Raw genomic sequence first — 21186 nt, forward strand, 5'->3', positions numbered from 1 at the left:
GAGGAATTGGGAATAGGGGATGGCATTTTTGCAGGAGGTAGGGTGGGAAGAGGTGTAATCCAGGTAGCTGTGGGAGTTGGTGGGTTTGTAGAAGATGTCAGTGTCAAGTCGGTCGTCACTGATGGAGATGGAGAGGTCCAGGAAGGGGAGTTGTCATTAATGGAGATGGTGAGGTTCAGGAAGGGGAGGGAGGTGTCTGAGATGGTCCAGGTAAATTTAAGGTCAGGGTGGAATGTGTTGGTGAAGTTGATGAATTGCTCAACCTCCTCGCGGGAGCACGAGGTGGCGCCAATGCAGTCATCAATGTAGCGGAGGAAGAGGTGGGGAGTGGTGCCGGTGTTATTACGGAAGATCAACTGCCCGACGTAGCCAACAAAGAGACAGGCATAGCTGGGGCCCATACGTGTGTCTCTTTGCCTGTCCTCGGATGCTGCCTGAATTGCTGTGCTCTTCCAGCACCACTGATCCAGAACTTGTCAGCCAAAACCTAGATATGGTCCAGATCTGGCTGCATTTGTATATGGACTGATTCAGAATCTGAGGAGTCATGAATGTTGTGAACATGTGTAATCATCAGCGAAAATCCCCACTTCTGATCTTGTGATGGAGAAAAGGTCATTAATGAAGCAGCTGAAGATCATTGAATCTCAACAGTGCAGATAGAGGACATTTGGCCCATGGACTCTCTACTGACCCTGTGAAGAGCATTCTACCCAGACTCAGCCCCCCCCTATCCTCATAACTCCACATTTACCATGGCAAACCCACCAAAGCTTGCACATCCTTGGACACAAGGGGGCAATTTGACCTGCATATCTTTGGACTGTCAGGAGAAAACCAGAGCACCTAGAGGAAACCCATGCAGACATGGAGTGAACGTGCAAACTCTAAATGGAAGCACTTGTGGGTTTGGATAGTGCTTTGGTGAATTTCTGCAGTGTATCTTATAAATATGATGTGGAGGTGCCAATGTTGGACTGGGGTGGACAAGATTGAACTGTAAACTGGTGTCATGTAACATCTTCTAGATCGTAGACACTGCTGGTACTGAGCGTTAGTAGTGGAGGGAGTGGATGTTTACGGATGTGGTGTCAATCAAGTGTCCTGGGTGGTGTCAAGCTTCTTGAGTGTTGTTGGAGCTCCACCCATCCAGGTAAGTGGGGAGTATTAGAATGTAGAACAGTATAGCACAGTACAGGCTCTTCGGCCCTCGATGCTGTGCTGGTCTTTTATCCTATTCTCTGATCATACCAACCTACGTACCAACTTCTATGTGCCTTTCCAAGAGTTGCTTAAATGTCCCTAATGTATCTGACTCTACTACCAATGCTGGCAGTACATTCCACACACCCACCACTCTCTAAGTAAAGATCCTACCTCTGACATCTACCCTAATCTTTCCTCCAATTACCTTAAAATTAAGCCCCCTCATGATAGACATTTCTGCCATGGGAACAAGTCTCTGGCTATCCACTCTGCCTATGCCTTTCAACATCTTGTACACCTCTATAAAGTCATCTCTCATCCTTCTTCGCTCCAATGAGAAAAGCCCCAGCTATCAATTTCTCTTCATGGGACATCCCCTCCAGTCCAGGCAGCATCCTGGTACATCTCCTCTGCACCCTCTCTAAAGCTTCCACACCTTTCTTGTAATGAGGTGACCAGAACTGAACACAATATTCCAAATGTGGTCTAACTAGGACTCTTTAGAACTGCAGCATAACCTTGCAGCTCTTAAACTCAATACCCTTGTTAATGAAAGCCAACACACCATACACCTTCTTAACAACCCTATCAACCTGGGTGGCACCTTTGAGGGATCTATGGACATGGACCCCAAGATCCCTCTGTTTCTCCACAGTGCCAAGAATTCTGCATTTAACCCTGTATTCTGCATTTAAATTCGACCTTCTAATGTGAATGGCTTCACACTTCTCCAAATGGAACTCCATCTGCCACTTATCAGCCCAGTTCTGCATCCTGTCAATGTCTCATTGCAACTTATAACAGTCCTCCAAACTATCCACTTCTCCAACAACCTTTATGTCATTGGCAAACTTACCCACCTTTCCACTTCCTCATCCGAGTGATTTATAAAAATCACAAAGAGTGGTTCCAGAACTGCAGAACACCACTGGTCACCGAGTTCCAGGCTGAATACTTTCTACCTACCACCACCATCTGTCTTCTATGAGCTAGCCATTTCTGTATCCAGACAGGTTTCCCTGTATCCCATGCTTCCTTACTTTCTGAATGAGCCTACCATGGGGAACCTTATCAAATGCCTTGCTAAAATCCATGTATACCACATCCACAGCTCTACCTTCATCAATGTGTTTTATCAGATCCTCAAATAATTCAATAAGGTTTGTGAGGCATGACCTGCCCCTCTCAAAGCCATGCTGACTATCTCTAATCAAATTCTGGTTTTCCAAGTAGTCATGAATTTTGTCTCTCAGAATCTTCACCAATACTTTGCCTACCAATGACATAACTCTGACTAGTCTGTAATTCCCAGGATTATCCCTATTTCCTTTCTTGAACAAGGGAATAACATTTGCCACTCTCCAGTGTACACGAGGACATGAAGATCAACACCAAAGGCGCAGCAGTCTCTTCCCTCGCTTCCTGTAGTAACCTAGGGTATACCCCGTCTGGCCCAGGAGATTTCTCTATCCTTATGTTTTTCAAAAGTTTCAGCACATCCTCCTTCCTAACATTAACCTGTTCTAGCACAGCAATCTGTTTCATGCTGTCCTCAGAAGGTCCTTCTCAGTAGTGAATACTGAATCAAAATATTTATTAAGGATCTCCTCGCTGCTTTAAGTGCTGGTTACTGTTTTCAGATCCTTTTCTCTCACCCTTTGCAGACAACCCAAAGTAACAGCAGCCACAATATAATTGAATTTTAAATTTGAGTTGAAAGAAGGAAGATCAGGTCTGAGACTAGTGATTTAAATCTAAATAAAGGCAACTGTGTTGGCATGAAAGTTGAGCAGCTGAAGTGAACTGGGATATTAGACTAGGGGATAGATCAACAGAGAATTGGAAAAAATTAAAAGAATATATCAGAATATTCAGAATAATTGTATTCCTACTACAGGTAGTCCCCGGATTGTGAATGGGTTCTGTTCTGGAGTCCGTTCACAAGTTGACTTGTATACAAGGTGGAACACAATGCAGGACAATGTAAAATAGCCGTTCGTAAGTACAGGAAGCATTCATACGTTATATATTAGGGAGGCAATGGCTTGGTGGTATTACTGCTAGACTATTATTCCATAATCATAGATAATGTTCTGGGTTTCAAACCTGCCATGGCAGATGGTGGAATTTGAATTCAATAAAAAATTCTGGAAATGAGAGTCTACTGATGTACATAATCCATTGTTGATTGTTGGAAAAACCCATCTGGTTCACTTATGTCCTTTAGGGAAGGAAATCCGCCATCCTTGACATCAAGGCCACATTCGACCAAGTGTGGTATCAAGGAGCCCTAGAAAAACTGGAATCAATTGGTATCAGGGGACAAACTCTCGACTGGTTAGAGTCATGCCTAGCACGTGGGAAGATGGTTGTTGGAGGTTAGTCATATCCGCTCCAGTTCCTCAAGGTAGTGTCCTAGGCCCAACCATCTTCAGCTGCTTCATCAATGACCTTCTCTCCATCATAAAGTCAGAAATGGAGATGTTCACTGATGATTGCACAATGTTCAGCATCAACTATGACTCCTCAGATACTGAAGCAGTCGAAGTTCAAATGCAGGAAGATTGAGACAATATCCAGGCTTGGGCTGACAAGTGGCAAGTAATATTCACACCACTCAAATGCCAGACCATGTTTAACTCTAATAAGAGACATTGTAATCACCAAAGATCCTTAGATGATATTTTCCAAACCCTCAACCACTTCCATCTAGAAGGACAAGGGCAGCAGATACATGAGAATACCACCACCTGCAAGTTCCTCTCCAAGCCACTTCACCATCCTGACTTGGAAATATATTGCTGTTTCTTCACTGTCTCTGGGTAAAAATCCTACAATTCCCTCGCTAAGGACATTGTGGGTCAACCCACAGCAGGTGGACTGCAGCGGTTCAAGAAGGCAGCTCACCCCCATCTTCTGAAAGGCAACTAGGGGTGGGTAATAAAGTGTTGCCATTGTATTGGATTGTGTCTGTAAGTATGGGCACTCGTATGTCAGACATTCATAAATCAGGTACCTTGTACAGGTAGTTCTTCAATAACACACATTTCTTCAGTGTGAATTGGCTGTAACCTGACTGATGAATTATGGACATTGTTTGCAAAATGCAAACTTTCTGCTGAATGGATATATTGAGTTTTCCACAGCACGATTTCAACAGCGGTTTCCCATAGCATGATTTTCTATAGCATGAGGTTGCAGAGGAACATTACTGTCACGTTATAACAGAATGACCTGTATATAAATAAAAGTCCTACAATGAGGACCCACCATCCATAGTTAACTAAAGAATTTAGGAAAAGCATCAAGTGTAAGGAAAAGCATATAACTGTGCAAAGGTATGTAGCAGGTCAGATGTTTGGTCAGAATTAACTTTCCTTCTAACCTGTGGCTGAGATTCCTCACATGCCATTTGTTGTGCCAACACACTGAATTCCAGTTTTGGAAATTACCACCACACAGGGACCTCGGATATCGTACATAAAGAAAAAAGTGAGAAATGGCTAAAAGTAATCAGGAGGAATAAATTAGAAAATGAGGGGGAGACAGCTGGGGATGTACAAACAGAATAGCAAGAGTTTCTACAAGTATTTAAAAAGAAAGAAAGGTATATAAAGTGTGTACAAAAACAGAAATTGCTAAAAAAAAAAGCTCAGCACATCTTGCAGCATCTGTGGAGAGAAATCAGAGTTAATGTATTGGGCTGAGTGACCCTTGTCAGTACTGAGGATGGGTCACTTGACCTGCAAAGTTAACTCTGATTTCTCTTCACGGATGCTGCTAGACATGCTGGGGTATTCCAGCAATTTCTGGTTTAGTTTCTGATTTTGAGCATCCACAGTTCTTTCGGTTTATGTGTAAAATATGTATTGGTCCTCTAGTGCGTGGGAATGGGGAGTTAATAGGAATTAAAAAGGAAATGGCGGATGAAATGAACATATATATTCTTTCAGTCTTCACTATAGAGATTATAAAAATCAGTCTAAGAATAATTATACATCAGGGGTTGGAAGGGGCAGGGGAAATCAGCAGAGAGTTGTGGTACTGAGCAAACTGAGGGTACTGAAGAATTGCAGGCTGTCGGGTTTCCAGGTCCTGATCAGCTTCATCTTAGGGTTGAAAAAGAGATTGCTCGAGAGGTAGAGAATCTGTTGGTGTCAATTTTCCAAAATTCTCTAAATTTAGAAAAGGTTCTGTCAACTAGAAAATAGCAAATATAACCTGTCTGTTCAAGAAGGAAGGGAGGCAGTCAGTATGAAAATCCAGACTGGTTGGCTCAATGTCTTATGTTGAAGGTGTTAGAATTAATCATTAAAGAGAGTGTAGCTGCACACTTCAAAATCTCAAGGTAAATGTGGACTGAGTGTGGTTTCTTCAAAGAGAAGACATGTTTAAGTTATTGAAGTTCTTTTGAAGGGGTACGTGCTGTGGATAATGGGGAGCCTGAAGACACAATTTGGATTTTCAAAAGGGCATTTAATAAGGTGCCACATCAGGGAATATTTTTGAAAATAAATGCTTATATTGTATGGGCAACATATCAGCATGGATAGAAAATTAGCTGGCTGGCAGAAAACAAGAGTGTTTGTGTGGCTGGGTCTTGACTAATTGGTAAGATGTGACATGTTGAACCCTACAGGGGTCTATACTGGGGTTTGAACTTTTTATGTCGATGAAGATGAAGGGAGCAAAAGTGTAGTGACTACATTTGCTGATGAATGAATGTAAGGTTGTTAAACTTGCCAACTACACCAACATTACTAGGAAAATAGGTTGTGAAGAAATCATATATGAAGATTTTATACATATAATTAAATGAGATTGTTAGATCTGTAGATCTATTATATCTATGTATAGTTAGGCTGAATGGGGGAGCAAAAATTGGCAATGGAGTAATGTGAGAAGAGTGAAGTTGTTCACTTTGGCAAAAAGACTGAAAAAAGCAAAGTGTTACTTAAATGGAGCAAGGCTGCAGAATTCCGAGGTTTAAGGGGTTTAAGTGTTCTAGTGCATGAGCCACAAGAAGTTACGAATGCAGGTACACGCACAATCAAGAAGGTGAATGGGATGCTGTACTTTACAACAAGAAGAATTGCAAGTAAAAATAAGAATGTCATGCTTTAGTTATACAGGGCATTGGTGAAACCACATCTTAAATACTGTGTGTAGTTTTGGTGTCCTTTTCTGAGGAAGACTATAAATGGATTATAAGTGATTCATAAGAGATTTACTGGAATGATAGCTGAAATAGCCAGTTTTGTGGAACAAGGTTGAACAGACTGGGCTTGTTGCTGTTGGACTTTAAAAGTATGAGAGGTGGCCTTTGTTTAATTTATTCATGGGATGTGCCTGTCACTGGCTGGGCCAGAACCTATTACTCATTAAAAGCCAAAAGAACTACAGAGGCTGAAAATCAGAAACAAAAAAAAATTGCTGGAAAAACTCAGCAGGTCTAGCAGCACCTGTGGAAAGAAATCAAAGAAATTGGGTCCAATGACCATTCCTCAAAACACTTATTACTCATTTCTTAGTTGCCCCTTGAGAAGGTGGTGCTGAGCTGTCATCTTGAACCACAGAGTCCACCTGCTTGTAGGTAGATCCACAATGCCATGAGGGAGGGAATTTCAGGATTTTGACAGCAATACCAAAGCAGATATTCTCATGTTAAGAACATAAGAACTAGGAGCAGGAGTCGGCCATCTGGCCCATCGAGCCTGTTCCATCATTCAGTAAGATCATGGCTGATCTTTTTGTGGCCTCAGCTCCACTTACCTACCCTCTCACCATAACCCTTAATTTCTTTACTGTTCAAAAAAAATTATCTATCTTAGCTTTATAAACATTTACTGAGGAAGCCTCAACTACTTCCCTGGGCAGGGAATTCCACAGTTTCACAACCCTCTGAATGAAGGAGTGCCTTTTCAATTATTCAGTCCTAAGTCTGCTCCCACTAATCCTTAGGCTATGCCCTCTTACTCTAGTTTCACCCACCAGTGGGAACATTCTCTCCACTTCTATCCTATCTATTCCCTTCATAATTTACGATCAGCCCTCATTCTTCTAAATTCCAATGAATATAATCCCAGTCTACTCAGTCTGTCTTCATAAACCAACCCCTTCAACTCTGGAATCAACCTAGTGAACTTCCTCTGCACCCCCTCGAGTGCAAGTACATCCTTTCTCAAATAAGGAGACCAAAACTGCACACAGTACTCCAGGTGTGGCCTCACCAGCACCCTGTACAGCTGCAACATAACCTCCCTGCTTTTAAACTCAACCCCTTTAGCAATGAAGGACAAAATTCCATTTGCCTTCATAATTACCTGTTGCACCTGCAAGCCAACCTTCTATGATTCATGCACAAGGACACCTTGATTGAGTGGTCTTGACAAGTTAGACATGGAAAGCACATTTTCAAAATGTGTTTTGGGGTCAGTCCAGAATCAGTGGGAACTGATTTAAAATCAGGGGTTGATCTTTCACTCTGAGAGTATTCAACTTTGGAACTGTCCATCTCAGAAGGTGATGGAAATGGGATAATTGAACATTTTAAAGATGGAGGTGGATAGATTCTTGCCAGGCACAGAGTTTATCTGGAGTAGGTGGAAATTTGGAATTCACAACACAAGTAGATCAACCATGATCTTAACTACGTGGATGGGCAGCATCACGTGCCTGAGTGGTATTTTCTGCTTCTACTTCAAATGTTTCTAAAGATTACGACACAGAATGAGACCTCCTGGTGTAGGAGATAACAAATTGTCTTGGTTGAGGATTGGTTAGTGAACAGCAAACAGAGATTAGGTAGAAATGGGCAATTTTGGGTTAGCATGATGTTTAAAGTCAAAAATCACAGGATCTACTGGGACTCAAATCATTTACAAAGAATAAATGTATGATTGCTAAACTTGCCAACAACACCAAGCCAGGTAAGTTGTGAAGATGACAGAAGGGCTGTACAAAGGGGTATGGATAGAAATAGGGTTTTCTATTATGAGAAGAAATGCACTGTCTGTTGAAGCTTTTTGTTTTCCAGGAAATACCAATGTAAGGGGAGGCAATGGCCTAGTGGTATTATTGCTAGACTGTTAATCCAAAAACTCAATGTTCTGGGTACTCAGGTTCAAATCCTGCCATGGCAAATGTGGAATTTGAACTCAGTAAAGAATCTGGAATTAAGAGTCTAATTATGACCATTAAACCATTGTCAATTATCAGAAAACACTTCTGGTTTCTTAATGCCCTTGAGGGAAGGAAACTGCCATCCTTACCTGATCTGGCTTACATGTGACTCCAGACCTACAGTAATGTGGTTGACTCTTAACTACCATCTGGGCAATTAGGGATGGGCAATAAATAGGGGACTAGCCAGAGATGCCTACATTTCATGAGTGAATAAAAAGAGAAAACCAGCATCTGTTTTGTTTTAGAGGACAGTGCTACAGTGGACTCTGATTAGTAGATGCCACTAGAGGTTATTTTCTCCTTGAATTGGTATTCTTGTGAATTATCCTGATGAGTAAAAGTCCAAAAGCTTTGAGAATTTTTTTTTCCAGCAATATTAATTTTATAGATGGGTTAAGTGAGTGTGCAGAAAATTTGGAAGATGGAATATCATGTGGGAAAAAGTTAGTTTTCTACTTTGGAAAGTAATATATTGAAGAGAAAATGCAGAACAGAGCGATCTAGATGTCCAGATATGAATCCCAAAATGGTAGCATTCAGGTACTATAAGCAATTCGAATTGGCTATTGTCAGTTATTGCAAGGGAAATTGAATATTTAGTATTTGTTTGAGGGATGTGGGTGTTGCTGGCTAGGCCAGCATTTTTTGCCCATGCTTAATTAGCCTAGAACTCGGAGGCTTGCTAAGCCATTTCTGAGGACAGTGAGGAGACAACCACATTGCTGTGGGTCTAGAGTTACATGTAGGCCAAACCATGTCAGGATGGCAAATTTCCTTCCCTAAAGAGCATTAATGAGCCAGAGTGGTTTTCATAATAAGCAGTCACCTTAGACTCGCTTTTGATTTCTTTTTTTTATGGAATTTGGATTTCACCATCTGTCATGGTGGGATCCAAACCTATGTCCTCCCGAACATTACAGCCTGGGATTCTAGATTACTAATCCAGTGACATGACCATTATGCCCACTGCCTCCCTTGGGAGATTTTGCTACAGTTATACAGAGCTTTGGTGAGACAGCATCTGGAGTGCAATATACAGTTTTGGTCCTTATTTAAGAAAATATACAATTTCATTAGAAGCAGTTAAGAAAAAACTCATTCAACTGAGTTTGGCATTGAAGGGTTTGTCTTATGAGGGAGGATAGGAAGGTTTGCGCTGTATCCAGCCCAGTTTAGAAGAATAAAATGTAATCTTAGTGAAACATGCAAGATCCTGAGGGGATTTGACGGGATGCATGCTGAAAAACTACAAACAGAAGATGCAGTTTAAAAATATCTCTTCCTCAGAGAGCAGTGAAGATAGGATCATTGTATATTATTCAGGCTGAGTGAGGTTTGATTCTTGATTAACAAGGGAATGGAGGACGGACAGGAAAATAGAGAGATTATGATCACCTCAGCTGTCGTCGCTCATTGAGGTAATATGCTGGAAATCAAGTCCCACTTTTCCAGGAGTCATCACAATGTGAAAAATTTGATTAAATCACCAAATTGCACCATTTTGCCTGTCAAATTCAGGTTAAAAAAATATACACACCATTTTTTTCATAAGCAGGAAAATAAATTATTTTAACCAATGGCAAGAAAAAAATACATGAATTGCTAACTTTTAACTGCAAAATCTGAACTCTACCCATTTGTGAAATTCTGTACGCAATTAAACAGATACACATAGAGACAGAGCCAGACACAAACATTAGAGGAAGGGAGAAAAAAGCAATGTGTGGCAACAGCTGGTCAGGCAGCATTCAAGGAACAGGAGACTCTCTTGTTCCTCAGATGCATGTTTTGACTCAGTAGATGCTGCCAGACCCACTGAGTTTTCCTAGAACGTTCTGTTCTTGTTACAGGTGTCGATGAGTGTTTTTTCTTTTGACTGCTAATGATAGGAGATGGTGGACAAACCAATTCTCAGACTTCAATTAACTGTTTGAGGATTCAGTTTTGGTGTCTCTGATGGTGATTTTGAACCTTTTCCTCTTCAGCAAAGGAAGTTGCAGAGAGATCAATTTATAGTGAGTGAGAACAGCTGCCAGATTTTCTGTTACTTCCCCACACAAGAGGAGGGGGAGGAGAAAGAAGGATAGATGTTTTCTCTTTACAAGCTGGATATTTCAGATTTGCACCCAATGCCATAGTTATCTACCCGGAGAAAGTGAGGTCTGCAGACGCTGGAGATCAAAGCTGAAACTTTATTGCTGGAACAGCACAGCAGGTCAGACAGCATCTAGGGAAAAGGAGATTCGACGTTTCGGGCACATGCCCTTCCTCAGGAATGAGGAAGGGCATGTGCCTGAAACGTCGAATCTCCTTTTCCCTAGATGCTGTCTGACCTGCTGTGCTGTTCCAGCAATAAAGTTTCAGCATAGTTATCTACCCATTAAATAGTTAAGTGGTTGTTATTATCCTGCGCCCACAATAGGATTGTTTCTGGATAAAACTGATATCACATTCACACTCACCCACAACAACTACAATACACACACTTCTCTTTATCTCTCTTCCCCACTGCTAGAATAAGATGAAATTGTACACAACTCACAATGAGATCTTTACATAGCCATGATCTTCTCAAATTGGGCAGCAGGTTTGGGGAGACACGCTAACCTTGTGGTACTATTGTTAGACTTTTAATCCAGAGGATATTGTGCTGGAAAAGCACAGCAGATCAGGCAGCATCCAAGGAGTGGGAGAAGTGACGTTCCAGGCATAAGCCCTTCTACTGCAAAGCCTATTAATCCAGAGACCCAGGTAACGTTCTGGGGACCCAGGTTCCAATCCTCCCACAGCAGATGGTGGAATTTGCATTCAATAAAAAATGAAGAGTCTAATGTTGACCATGTAACCATTGTTGATTGTTGTAAAATGCCATCCTGTTCACTAATATCCTTTAGGGAAGGAGACTGCAGTCCTTATCTGGTCTGGCCTACATATGACTCCCACATTCGTAGCAATGTGATTGCCCTCTTGGTAATTGGGGATGGGCAATAAATGCTGGCCTAGCTAGTGAACCCCACATCCTATGAATGAATTTGAAAAGAGTCTACTTCAGCTCCGAATTCATATGTTTGTATGTATGTACCTGGCCGAATGGTTTAAAGACAGTTTTTTGCTCTTCAAAAAGAGGGCACAGAAGTGATGGATGGAATAGCATTGTGCTGTGTGGATGAGCAAAGAGTGGGGGTTACTTTTATTTAGTTTGCATCCTTAACAATTTCAAGAGACTGAGGGGTGCAGGCACATAGTTCCTTGAAAGTGGCATTGCTGGTAGACAGGCATTTGGATGCTTGCCATCATCGGTCAAGCATTGAGTATAGGAATTGGGATGTCATGTTATGGCTGTACAGGACATTGATAAGGCCACTTTTGAAATACTGCGTACAATTCTGGTTGCCCTGCTACAGCAAGGGTGTTATTAAACTGGAAAGGATGCAAAAATGATTTACAAGGATGTTACTGAGACTGGAAGGTTTGGGTTATAGGTGAGGCTGGATAGACTGGCACTTTTTTTGCCTTGAGTATACGAGGCTGAGGGGTGACCTTGGAGAGATTTATAAAATCATGAGGGGCATGGATAAGGTGAATAGTCAAGGTCTTTTCCCAGGGTAGGGGAGTTCAAAACTAGAGGGCATAGGTTTAAGGTGAAAGGGGAAAGATTTAAAAGGAACCTGAAGGGAAACCTTTTCACACACACGGTGATGTGTTTATGGAACAGGCTGCCAGAGGAAGTCGTAGAGACAGATACAGCATTTAAAAGATATTTGGATAGGTACATGGAAAGGTAAGGTTTAGAGTGACACAGACAAATGGGACCTTGTTCAGTTTAGGATTCCTGATTGGCAAGACCTGGATGTGTTAATCCAAAGAGTCTGTTTCCATGCTGTATGACTTTATCCCATAATGGATGTAACAAATAACATCATTTGTGGTGACAGCTTGGATCTATGAAAACCTGGGAAGTGGTAGTACTTAAACTGAACCAGTCCAGCAGTGGAGTTGCATGTTTCATCAGTAACAGGCTCTCCTTCCCACAGGATTGTGATGTCGGTGAATGACAAATGGCATTACTGCCACAACTCGGATGTGTTGGTGGGATCTCGAGCCATGCGGGATCGACACCTGCGACTACTAGGATATACCATTCTGCAGGTACAGTTCTTCCCTTCCTGAAGCCATATAACGATAGAGGGTTACAGCATAGGAGACCATTCAGCATTTCATTTCTGTGCCAGCTGTTTGCTGGAGCAATCCCAAATTCAAGCACTGTCCCAGATAACTGCATTTAAGTTAATGCTTAATTTGCATCTAAGATCCCATATACTTTGTTGATTACTCTCTCAGTATGTCCTGCGACCTGTGAGGATTGGTTGTCACCACTTCAATCTGCATTGCCTCACGCTATCTCTTCTGTCCAAATGTTTCACACCTCAATGAGAGTTGAGGAACTGGAAAGGAAAAAAGACCCTGATGGGAGTTGTGTACAGGCATCCTAGCAGTAGTCAGGATGTGCAGCAGAAAATAAATCAGGAGATAGAAGAGGCATGTAAGACAGGCACTACTACAATAATCATACGGATTTCAATCTGCTATTGGACTGGGAAAGTTAGGTTGTTAGCAGATCTCAAGAAAAGGAATTTGTGGAATGTCTACAAGATAGGTCTTTGGAGCAGCTTGTGGTCAAACTTACGAGGGAACAGGCACTTGTAGATTTGATGTTGAGGCAGACTTGATTAGCGAGCTGAAGGTGATGCACCCCCTGGGGACTAGTGATTATAATATGATAGAGTTCACCCTGCAGTTTGAGGGAGAAGCTGGAATAACATGTATTACAGTAGAGGAAAGGTAACTATAAAGACATGAGGGAGGAGTTGGCCTGAGTTACTGGAATTGGAATCTGGCAGGGAAGATGGTGGAGCAGCGATGGCAGGAGTTTCTGGGGGTAATTCAGGAGACACAGCAGAAATTCATCCCAAGGAAGAAGAAACATACTAAGGAGACGATGAGGCAATCATGACTGACCAGGGAAGTCAGGGACAGCATAAAAGCAAAAGAAAATGCAGACAATGTGATGAAGTCTTCCTGTGAGAGAGGGACCTCTGAAGACAAGGGACAAAAATCTGATTGAACAAGCTTTAAAAAAGGGTGGCATGGCATAATGCCAGGGAGCCAGGCTTGATTCTAGCCACAGGCGACTGTCTGTGTGGAGTTTGCATGTTCGTCTGTGTCTGCGTGAGTTTGCTCCAAAAATATGCAGGTTTAGGTGGATTGGCCATACTAAATTGCCCATAGTGTCCAGGGATGTGCAGGCTAGGTAGATTAGCCATGGGAAATGCAGGGTTACAAGAATAGGATGGATGACTGGATGTTGGTTTGCTCGCAGAGCTGGAAGGTTCGTTTTCAGACGTTTTGTCCCCATACACTAGGTAACATCTTCAGTGAGCCTCCGGATGAAACACTGGTGGTGTAGCCCATTTTGTATTTATATGCTTGAGTTGATATCATTTCCTGTGGTAACATCACTTCCTATGGTGATGTCATTTCCTGTTTTTCTCAAGGGGTGGTAAATGGGATCCAAGTCAATGTGTTTGTTGATAGTTCTGGTTGGAATACCGTGCTTCTAGGAATTCTCGTGCATGTCTCTGTTTGGCTTGTCCTAGGATGGATGTGTTGTCCCAGTCGAAGTGGTGTCCTTCCTCATCCGTATGTAAAGATACTAGTGAGAGAGGGTCATGTCTTTTTGTGGCTAGTTGATGTTCATGTATCCTGGTGGCTAGTTTTCTGGCTGTTTGCCAATGTAGTGTTTGTTACAGTTCTTGCAAGGCATTTACAAATCTTCTCAAAAAATAAGATGGGGGAGTCTGGGTGGAATGCTCTTTGCAGGGATGGTGTAGATTCGATGGTCTGAACGACCTGCTTCCAAACTGTAGGGGTTCAATGATTAATGGGAAGCCTTTAAAAAACAACTGAATACAATACTGAAATACAATAAGGGTAAGAAACTAAATATGAGAGTCGGCCAGCTGCTATTTTAAAAGAAGATTGCATCAGATTTTTTAGATGCCTAAAAGGTAAGAGAGAAGCAAGAGTCGACATGAAGCGGCTGGAAAATGTGGCTGGAGGAATAGTAATAGGAAACAAAGAAATGGTGGAGGAACTGAAAATACACTTTGCATAAGTATTCACTGAGTGACACCAACATCATACCAGAGTTTCAAATGAGTCAGTGGGGCAGAGCTGAATGTAGTGACAATCATTAATGAGAAAGTGTTGGGAAAGCTGAAGATGTGAAGGTGGTTAAATCACCTGGGCTATAATGATTACAGCTGAAAATGTGTTGCTGGAAAAGCGCAGCAGGTCAGGCAGCATCCAAGAAGCAGGAGAATCGACGTTTCGGGCATGAGCCCTTCTTCAGGAATCTTCAGGCTCATGCCCGAAACGTCAATTCTCCTGCTCCTTGGATGCCGCCTGACCTGCTGCGCTTTTCCAGCAACACATTTTCAGCTCTGATCTCCAGCATCTGCAGTCCTCACTTTCTCCTATAATGACTACACCCCAACGTTCTGAAGGGGATAGCTGAGAGATTGTGGAGGCATTGGTTGTGATCTTTCAAGAATCACTGGAGTAAGGGAGGGTCCCAGAGGTCTGGAAAATGGCTTTTGAAACACCCCTGTTTAAGAAGGGATGAAGGATGAGATTACGGGGTACTTGGAAGTGCATGATAAAGTAGGGCTGAGTCAGCATCAAGAGGAAGTCATACCTGAAAGAATCTATTAGAATTCTTGGAGGAGGTAACAAGCAAGTTAGACAAAGGAAAGCTAGTGGACATGATGTATTTGACAAGGTGCCACACAGGGCACTGCTAATGATTAGCATTCATTTCAAGACGGCGAGAAAGCAAGCTCAAAAATGTACTGCTGAGGTTGTATAAGGCTCTGGTCAGACTGCATTTGGAATATTGTGAGCAGTTTTGAACCCTGTATCTAAGAAAGAATATGCTAGCATTGAAGGGGGTCCAGAGAGGGTTTCCAAGAATGATCCTTGTCATATGAAGAGCAGTTGAGGACTTCGGGACTGTACTCGATGGAGTTTAGAAGGGTGAAGGGATATCTGATTGAAACTTAAAAAATACTGAGAGGCTTGGACACAGTGGAGAAGATGTTTCCAATAGAAGGAGAGACTAGGATCCAAGGACACAGCCTCAGAATGAAAGGACAACCTTCTTGAACTGAGATTAGGAGGAATTTCTTCAGCCAGAGGTTAATATGTGGGGCTCATTGCTGCAGACAATTGTGGAGGCCAAGTCATTGTGTTTAAGACAGAGATATTATAGGTTCTTGCTTGGTAAGAGGATTAGGGGTTATGGGAAGAAGGCAGGAGAATGGGGTTGAGAAAGATATCAGCCATGATCAAATGACGGAGCAAATACGATGGGCTGAATGGCCTAATTCTGCTGTATTATGATCTTTTCCAATTGTTTGTTATCATCCTTGCTGTTCACATTCCTCCAAGTTTGGTATCAAAAAGTTTTGAACTTTTATTCTGAATGATTTCGATATTGAAATTGTTTTTTGTGGTATATCCATGAACCTAGTAGTGACCCTTGAGAAACACCACTATGTGTACCACTCTCCAATCCCAGAAAAAACTATCCACTCATTGCTCTCTGGCCTTAAGCCAATTTGCTTTTCTAAGTGAACCCTGACCTTCCTAATCCATGAGCCTCAATTTTGTTAATCAACCTTTTTAACCATGTCAAAAACATACAGACAACAGCCACCACACTCCCCTCATGAACTTTCAATGATACTTTGCCAAAAAGCTCACTTTGATGAGCTAAGCACGATCTGCCTTTTACAACTCATCGCCAGATCTCTCGAAATTTGTTTGCTCTGGAAGATTCTGCTACTAGAGGCAGAGCAGTGAAAAGACACTGGACTGATCCATGGGTCACAGTTTGAGTTCCTAGACCAGAGCTAAGGAATGAAGCATCAGAGAAATCAGCTGAGACAGGGTGAGAAGATATAAATTTAATTACTATCAAATGACAAGAATTAAACAAGGGATTGGATAGATTTGAAAATTCAGATGCCAGTTTCAGAGTTGAGGGATTGCTTATCTGGGAGCCCAGTGCACAGGGGTTGATGTGTGTACAGGATTTGCTGAGGAGAAGTTAACAGAATGGAAAGCAGGAAACCAATTTGGAGAGTGTACAATCATTCAGAACCTGGATTGTGAGTTTGTTCAGAGGGCAGTTGGAGTGCAATGAACTAACTCGCACTGACTTCAGGCTAACCTGGTTGGCATCCATGGAAACATGGATTGATTTTTGTTGCCTCTTTCTGCAAAAGAATTTTTTTTTTGTTTTCTCATTGTCCTGAAATTGCCCAAAGCTTTTCTTTGTGCCTGACAGACTCTGCTCCCTCAAGAGCATGCAGTTCTTATGATAAACCATGTTTTCACCCTGTATTTCAAGCAAGCTTTTACAATTATATCACAGAGTCAAAAAGCAGTGAAGGAGATCGTTTTGTGCTGGTGTTTGAGGAATTTGGTTAGTCCCATTCCCCAGCATTTTTTTTTCCTCTTTCAAGTAATTGTCCAGTTTCCTTTTGAAAATTATGATGAATTTGAATTCATCGATCAAACAAGCAAAGCACATTGTGCCAACCACTAGTATGCAAAGGTTTTTCAGTATAAGCCTCCTATGACTTATGCCACCTCGCTTCAATTTCAGAGTTTGTTTTGTATTTTTTTTGGATATTTTTCAGCAATCTGTCAGCATCAAGATCAGTTTAACCGAGGCCAGTTTTTATTTCCACCTTTCTTCGTGAATTCAGGATCGCTGTCTTGGCCATGGCAGCCAAAGCAGCAAGTGGCCTTAGTCGGTCAGGTCCTGGACGACAAATCCAGGAATTGTGACTCAAACCTCATCAGCAAAAACTGCAAAATTGAATTGAGTCAATCAGATAACTTGTGATTTGACACCAGGAAATATCACTATGAAAGCTGCTGTACTGTGGAAAACCCCACTGGATCACTTGTGTCCTTCATGGAAGGGAACCTGCCACCTTCAGTGTCTGGGTGTCAATGTAACTCTGGTTTCTCACTGTCTGGTTGTCCCTGATGTAAGCACTCATCTTTGACAAGGCTTCAATGGCATCACTGCCTGAACAACATCACCCATATGGGCAGCACGGTGGCTCAGTGGTTAGCACTGCTGCCTCACAGCGCCAGGGACCTGGGTTTGATCCCAGCCTTGGGCGACTGTCTGTTTGGATTTTGCACATTCTCCCCATGTCTGCGTGGGTTTCCTCCGGGTGCTTCGATTTCCTCCCACAGTCCAAAGATGTGCAGGTTAGTTGAATTGGCCATGCTAAATTTGCCCACAGTGCTAGGTGCATTAGTCAGAGGTAAATGTAGGGGAATGGGTCTGAGTGTTACCCTTCAGAGGGTCATTGTGGACTTGTTGGGCTGAAGGGCCTGTTTCCATACTGTAGGGAATCTAATCTGAATCTAATCATATCCGTGCTCCTCCTGCGAGCAGCTAGGCACTAGTTTCAGATCTGATCTACATGAGTCCTTGAACTGAGTTTGGGAGGGTTGTCTATCTTGTTTAAAAAGAATCCTGTGCACTTTAACCATCACCTTGCACGTACTGCAAACCTAACTGTGTCCCTTTGTCCTCTGCTCTCACCTACAGCTGCCTTACCATGAGCTCGAAAAACTGAACGGGATAGAGGAAGTTAAGCATTATTTACGGAAAAGACTCCTGGATGTGCAGTTATGACGATCAAAGAGTTGATTTTTTTTGTACCCTGCTCCTGTTTCTATTTAGGTGAAATGGAACCACCTGACCATCAGCAGTCAGAATGCCTGGAAATTGCAACATCGAAACAATTGGAATTCCGACAATGCTGTTCCTCTCTCTTTCTTCACTTCCTCTGTTTTTTCAGAGTGGAGTTAGAGTCTTTCCTGTGTTTTTTCTGCTTTAGTGTGTTCAGATGCTAACTACTGCCACATGTTTTATACCACCCTTGAAGATGACAGGCTTTTTAAATGAAGAGCCTTGGAGTGTGAATAATGCTTTTGTTCAGTTGAGAATTTGCAGGGAGGTTTCATTATTTTAATCAATGTTTATTGGCCCTCTCCTGCTGCGGTTATCTTTCATCCCGTCATCTGCCTCCAATCACCTTTGCAACCCTTTCCACTGGCAAGAGGTTGTTGGATAGTCAAAGCACTGGGAAGCAGATTCTGAGTGGCTCTAACATAGAGGGACCTCCCAGCTTCAGCACTGTTAGCAATCCTGGTTTCCTGTCTGAGGAGTGGACAATGCAGAGTCAGGATACTAACCAACAAAGTTGGAAAATACTTCAGATGTTGTGATACTGGCGCACTGCTCAAAGGAGATCTATCTCAACCAGTTCTGAACTCCCTGAGCAGTTCTGTAGGACATTGTTTTCCAGCTGTTGCCTTTTGTCCTTCCTGATGGTTTGGTCTTGGATTGGAAGGTGCTGTTGAAAGAACCTTGGTGAATTTCTGCTGTGCATCTTGTAAATGGTACACACTGCAATAGCTGAGCATCAGTGGTGGAGACAGTGAATGTTGGAGGTAATTGATGAGATGCTAATCAAGTGGGCTGCTTTGTCCTGGGTTGTATTGAACTTTTTGAATGTTTTTAGATCTCCACCTATCCAGGAAGTCAGTGGATGCATTGACACAGAACAAAAACTCCATATTTCACTTTTGATTAAGAGCTAGAAATTCCATCCACTTCAGTCAACAGCAGATCCTTCAGATACAAATAATGTAATTGTCATTTTTTTTGAGAACTTGAAACAATATGGCGACATTAGACTAAAATGGGTGAAGATCTTTTATATCCTGTACTATGATCAGTGTGGGGCTAATGACCACGCTGGACATTTATAGAGATGATGGTAGCTAGGGGTGGGAACTTTGGTGAAGATGACAGTTGCAAGGCAAGAAGAGTTTGGTGGCTTATTGCTCAGGGAGAGGATAATAGTGGAGAATGACACTGAAACCATACTATTTGAATTTGATTCAAACCATACTATTTGAATCCCCTGCTAGGGCAGGGGATTTGGTGACTGTAGTTGCAATGGGAGGGGGATTGGTAGCAGTGGTTGCTAGTGGGCTGGGTGCTGGTGATGGTGGTTGTTATGTTTGGGGTTATAGGTGGCAGTGGTTGCATTGAAAGAAGATGTTGCCAGTAGTTGCTAGGGAGGGGTTGTTGGTGACACTCTGTTCTGGAGAGAGGACCCTGGTTCTAGTGGTTGCTAGGGGAGAGGTTTTGGTATCAGTGGTGGTGAGGGGAGAGGGTATTGGTTGTGGTGGTTGCTAAGGGAGGTGATGTTGGTAGTGGTGGTTGCTGTGGCAGAGGATATTGGTATTAATGATTGTGAGGGGAGAGGGTGTTGGTGATGGTAGTTGCTATGGTAACAGTGTTGGTGGTGCTACTTGCTAGGGAAATATTGGTTACCTAAATATGGTGTTAACTGGAGGCTGTCCTGTGGGAAGGTAGGAGATAAGGACAGTTGTGAAATGATTGGGATCCATTCTTCAGTGAGGAACCAATCTGGAGCTGCCTTCCTCCTGTTGGACATGTGATATAGTGCCCCATATAGACCTACTGCCTGGTAAACATGACCAGGTGAGTTTGCCTGACTTGGATTACAGTAGTTAACAGATGCTCATATGTTTATGTGTGGGTTGTAGGTAGTCACTGGAACGCAGAATGTGAGTGAATTTTAATTCCAGCTGGGTTTGGGAAGAGGGCAGTTTGGTGATGGGCTGGATTGGGGACAGGGTTGGCAGGGATGATGTGGTCTTAGCTAAATGCAATGTTTCGGTGAATTTTTGAGTGGTGGGTTTTTGGGTTTTAAAAGGATCTTCTGTTTGAAGATGGCATGGATTTAAAAACTGAATTAAATGTGAATAGAATGAAAAAGTGGTGAAATTACAAACCAAGTCCACAGAGAGTGTTGAAGTCACATTTTTAAATGTAAGATATGTGTTTGGAGCATTACGAAAAAGGGGATAAGGTTTCAAATGTGTTTATCTTAGAACGGATCCACTGGTGTGCTGGCCTTTCTTTCTAGTTTTAAGTTGTTTGTATCACCACAACTAAGGAATGATCCAGTGTAACCTGCTGGGATTAAAAAAATACTCTGGAATAAACACAAAGAAGATGTCAGAGTTTATTCTCTCTCAAACCATCTGAGACACTGAACATTACTTGAGTATTGAAAGTGCTGACAATTATCACGTTGTCTAGGTCTCTCATCACACTATATAGAATAAATAGAATCACAAAATGCTGAGGGTGCAGGAGGCTATTTATTTTTTACACTCCCTACAGTGTGGAAACTGGCCCTTCGGCCCAACCAGTCCACACCGACCCTCCGGAGAGTAACCCACCCCGTCCCATTTCCCTCTGACTAATGCACCTAACACTACGGACAATTTAGTCCATACCCTAACCTGCACATATTTGGACTGCGGGAGGAAACCGGAGCACCTGGAGGAAACCCACCAACCCACACAGACACGGGGAGAATGTGCAAATTCCACACAGTCACCCGAGGCTAGAATCAAACCTGGTACCCTGGTGCTGTGAGGCTGCAGAGCTAAACACCGTGCCACCTGTCAGATCAGCACCTTTTCTCTAAATGAGCAGTTTGCCCAGTTCCACTCTCCCACCTTCTCCGTGTAACCCTGTACATTCTTCCTTTTCAGATAATTCAGTTTCCTCTTGAAATTCTTTATCTAAGTTTACAG

At 42.5% G+C, this 21186-nt stretch overlaps 1 protein-coding gene across 4 annotated transcripts in view; it reads left to right on the forward strand.

The window, feature by feature from the left end:
- fastk (Fas-activated serine/threonine kinase) overlaps positions 1-18332 on the forward strand; it is a 70042-nt gene extending 51710 nt beyond the window's left edge. For 2 of the 4 annotated variants that reach the window (XM_043687555.1, XM_043687552.1), the window contains 2 exons: positions 12426-12540; positions 18089-18332. In XM_043687555.1, coding sequence (XP_043543490.1) covers positions 12426-12540; positions 18089-18175 — 202 coding nt within the window. In that variant the 3' untranslated portion in view covers positions 18176-18332. Of the gene's footprint in view, positions 1-3103; positions 3127-12425; positions 12541-18088 lie in introns of those variants that run through there. The other 2 variants (XM_043687553.1, XM_043687554.1) reach the window with 2 other exon arrangements.
- The last annotated feature ends 2854 nt before the right edge of the window (positions 18333-21186 follow it).

The sequence above is a fragment of the Chiloscyllium plagiosum genome, chromosome 4, assembly GCF_004010195.1.
Source record: "Chiloscyllium plagiosum isolate BGI_BamShark_2017 chromosome 4, ASM401019v2, whole genome shotgun sequence".
Lineage (NCBI taxonomy): Eukaryota > Metazoa > Chordata > Chondrichthyes > Orectolobiformes > Hemiscylliidae > Chiloscyllium > Chiloscyllium plagiosum.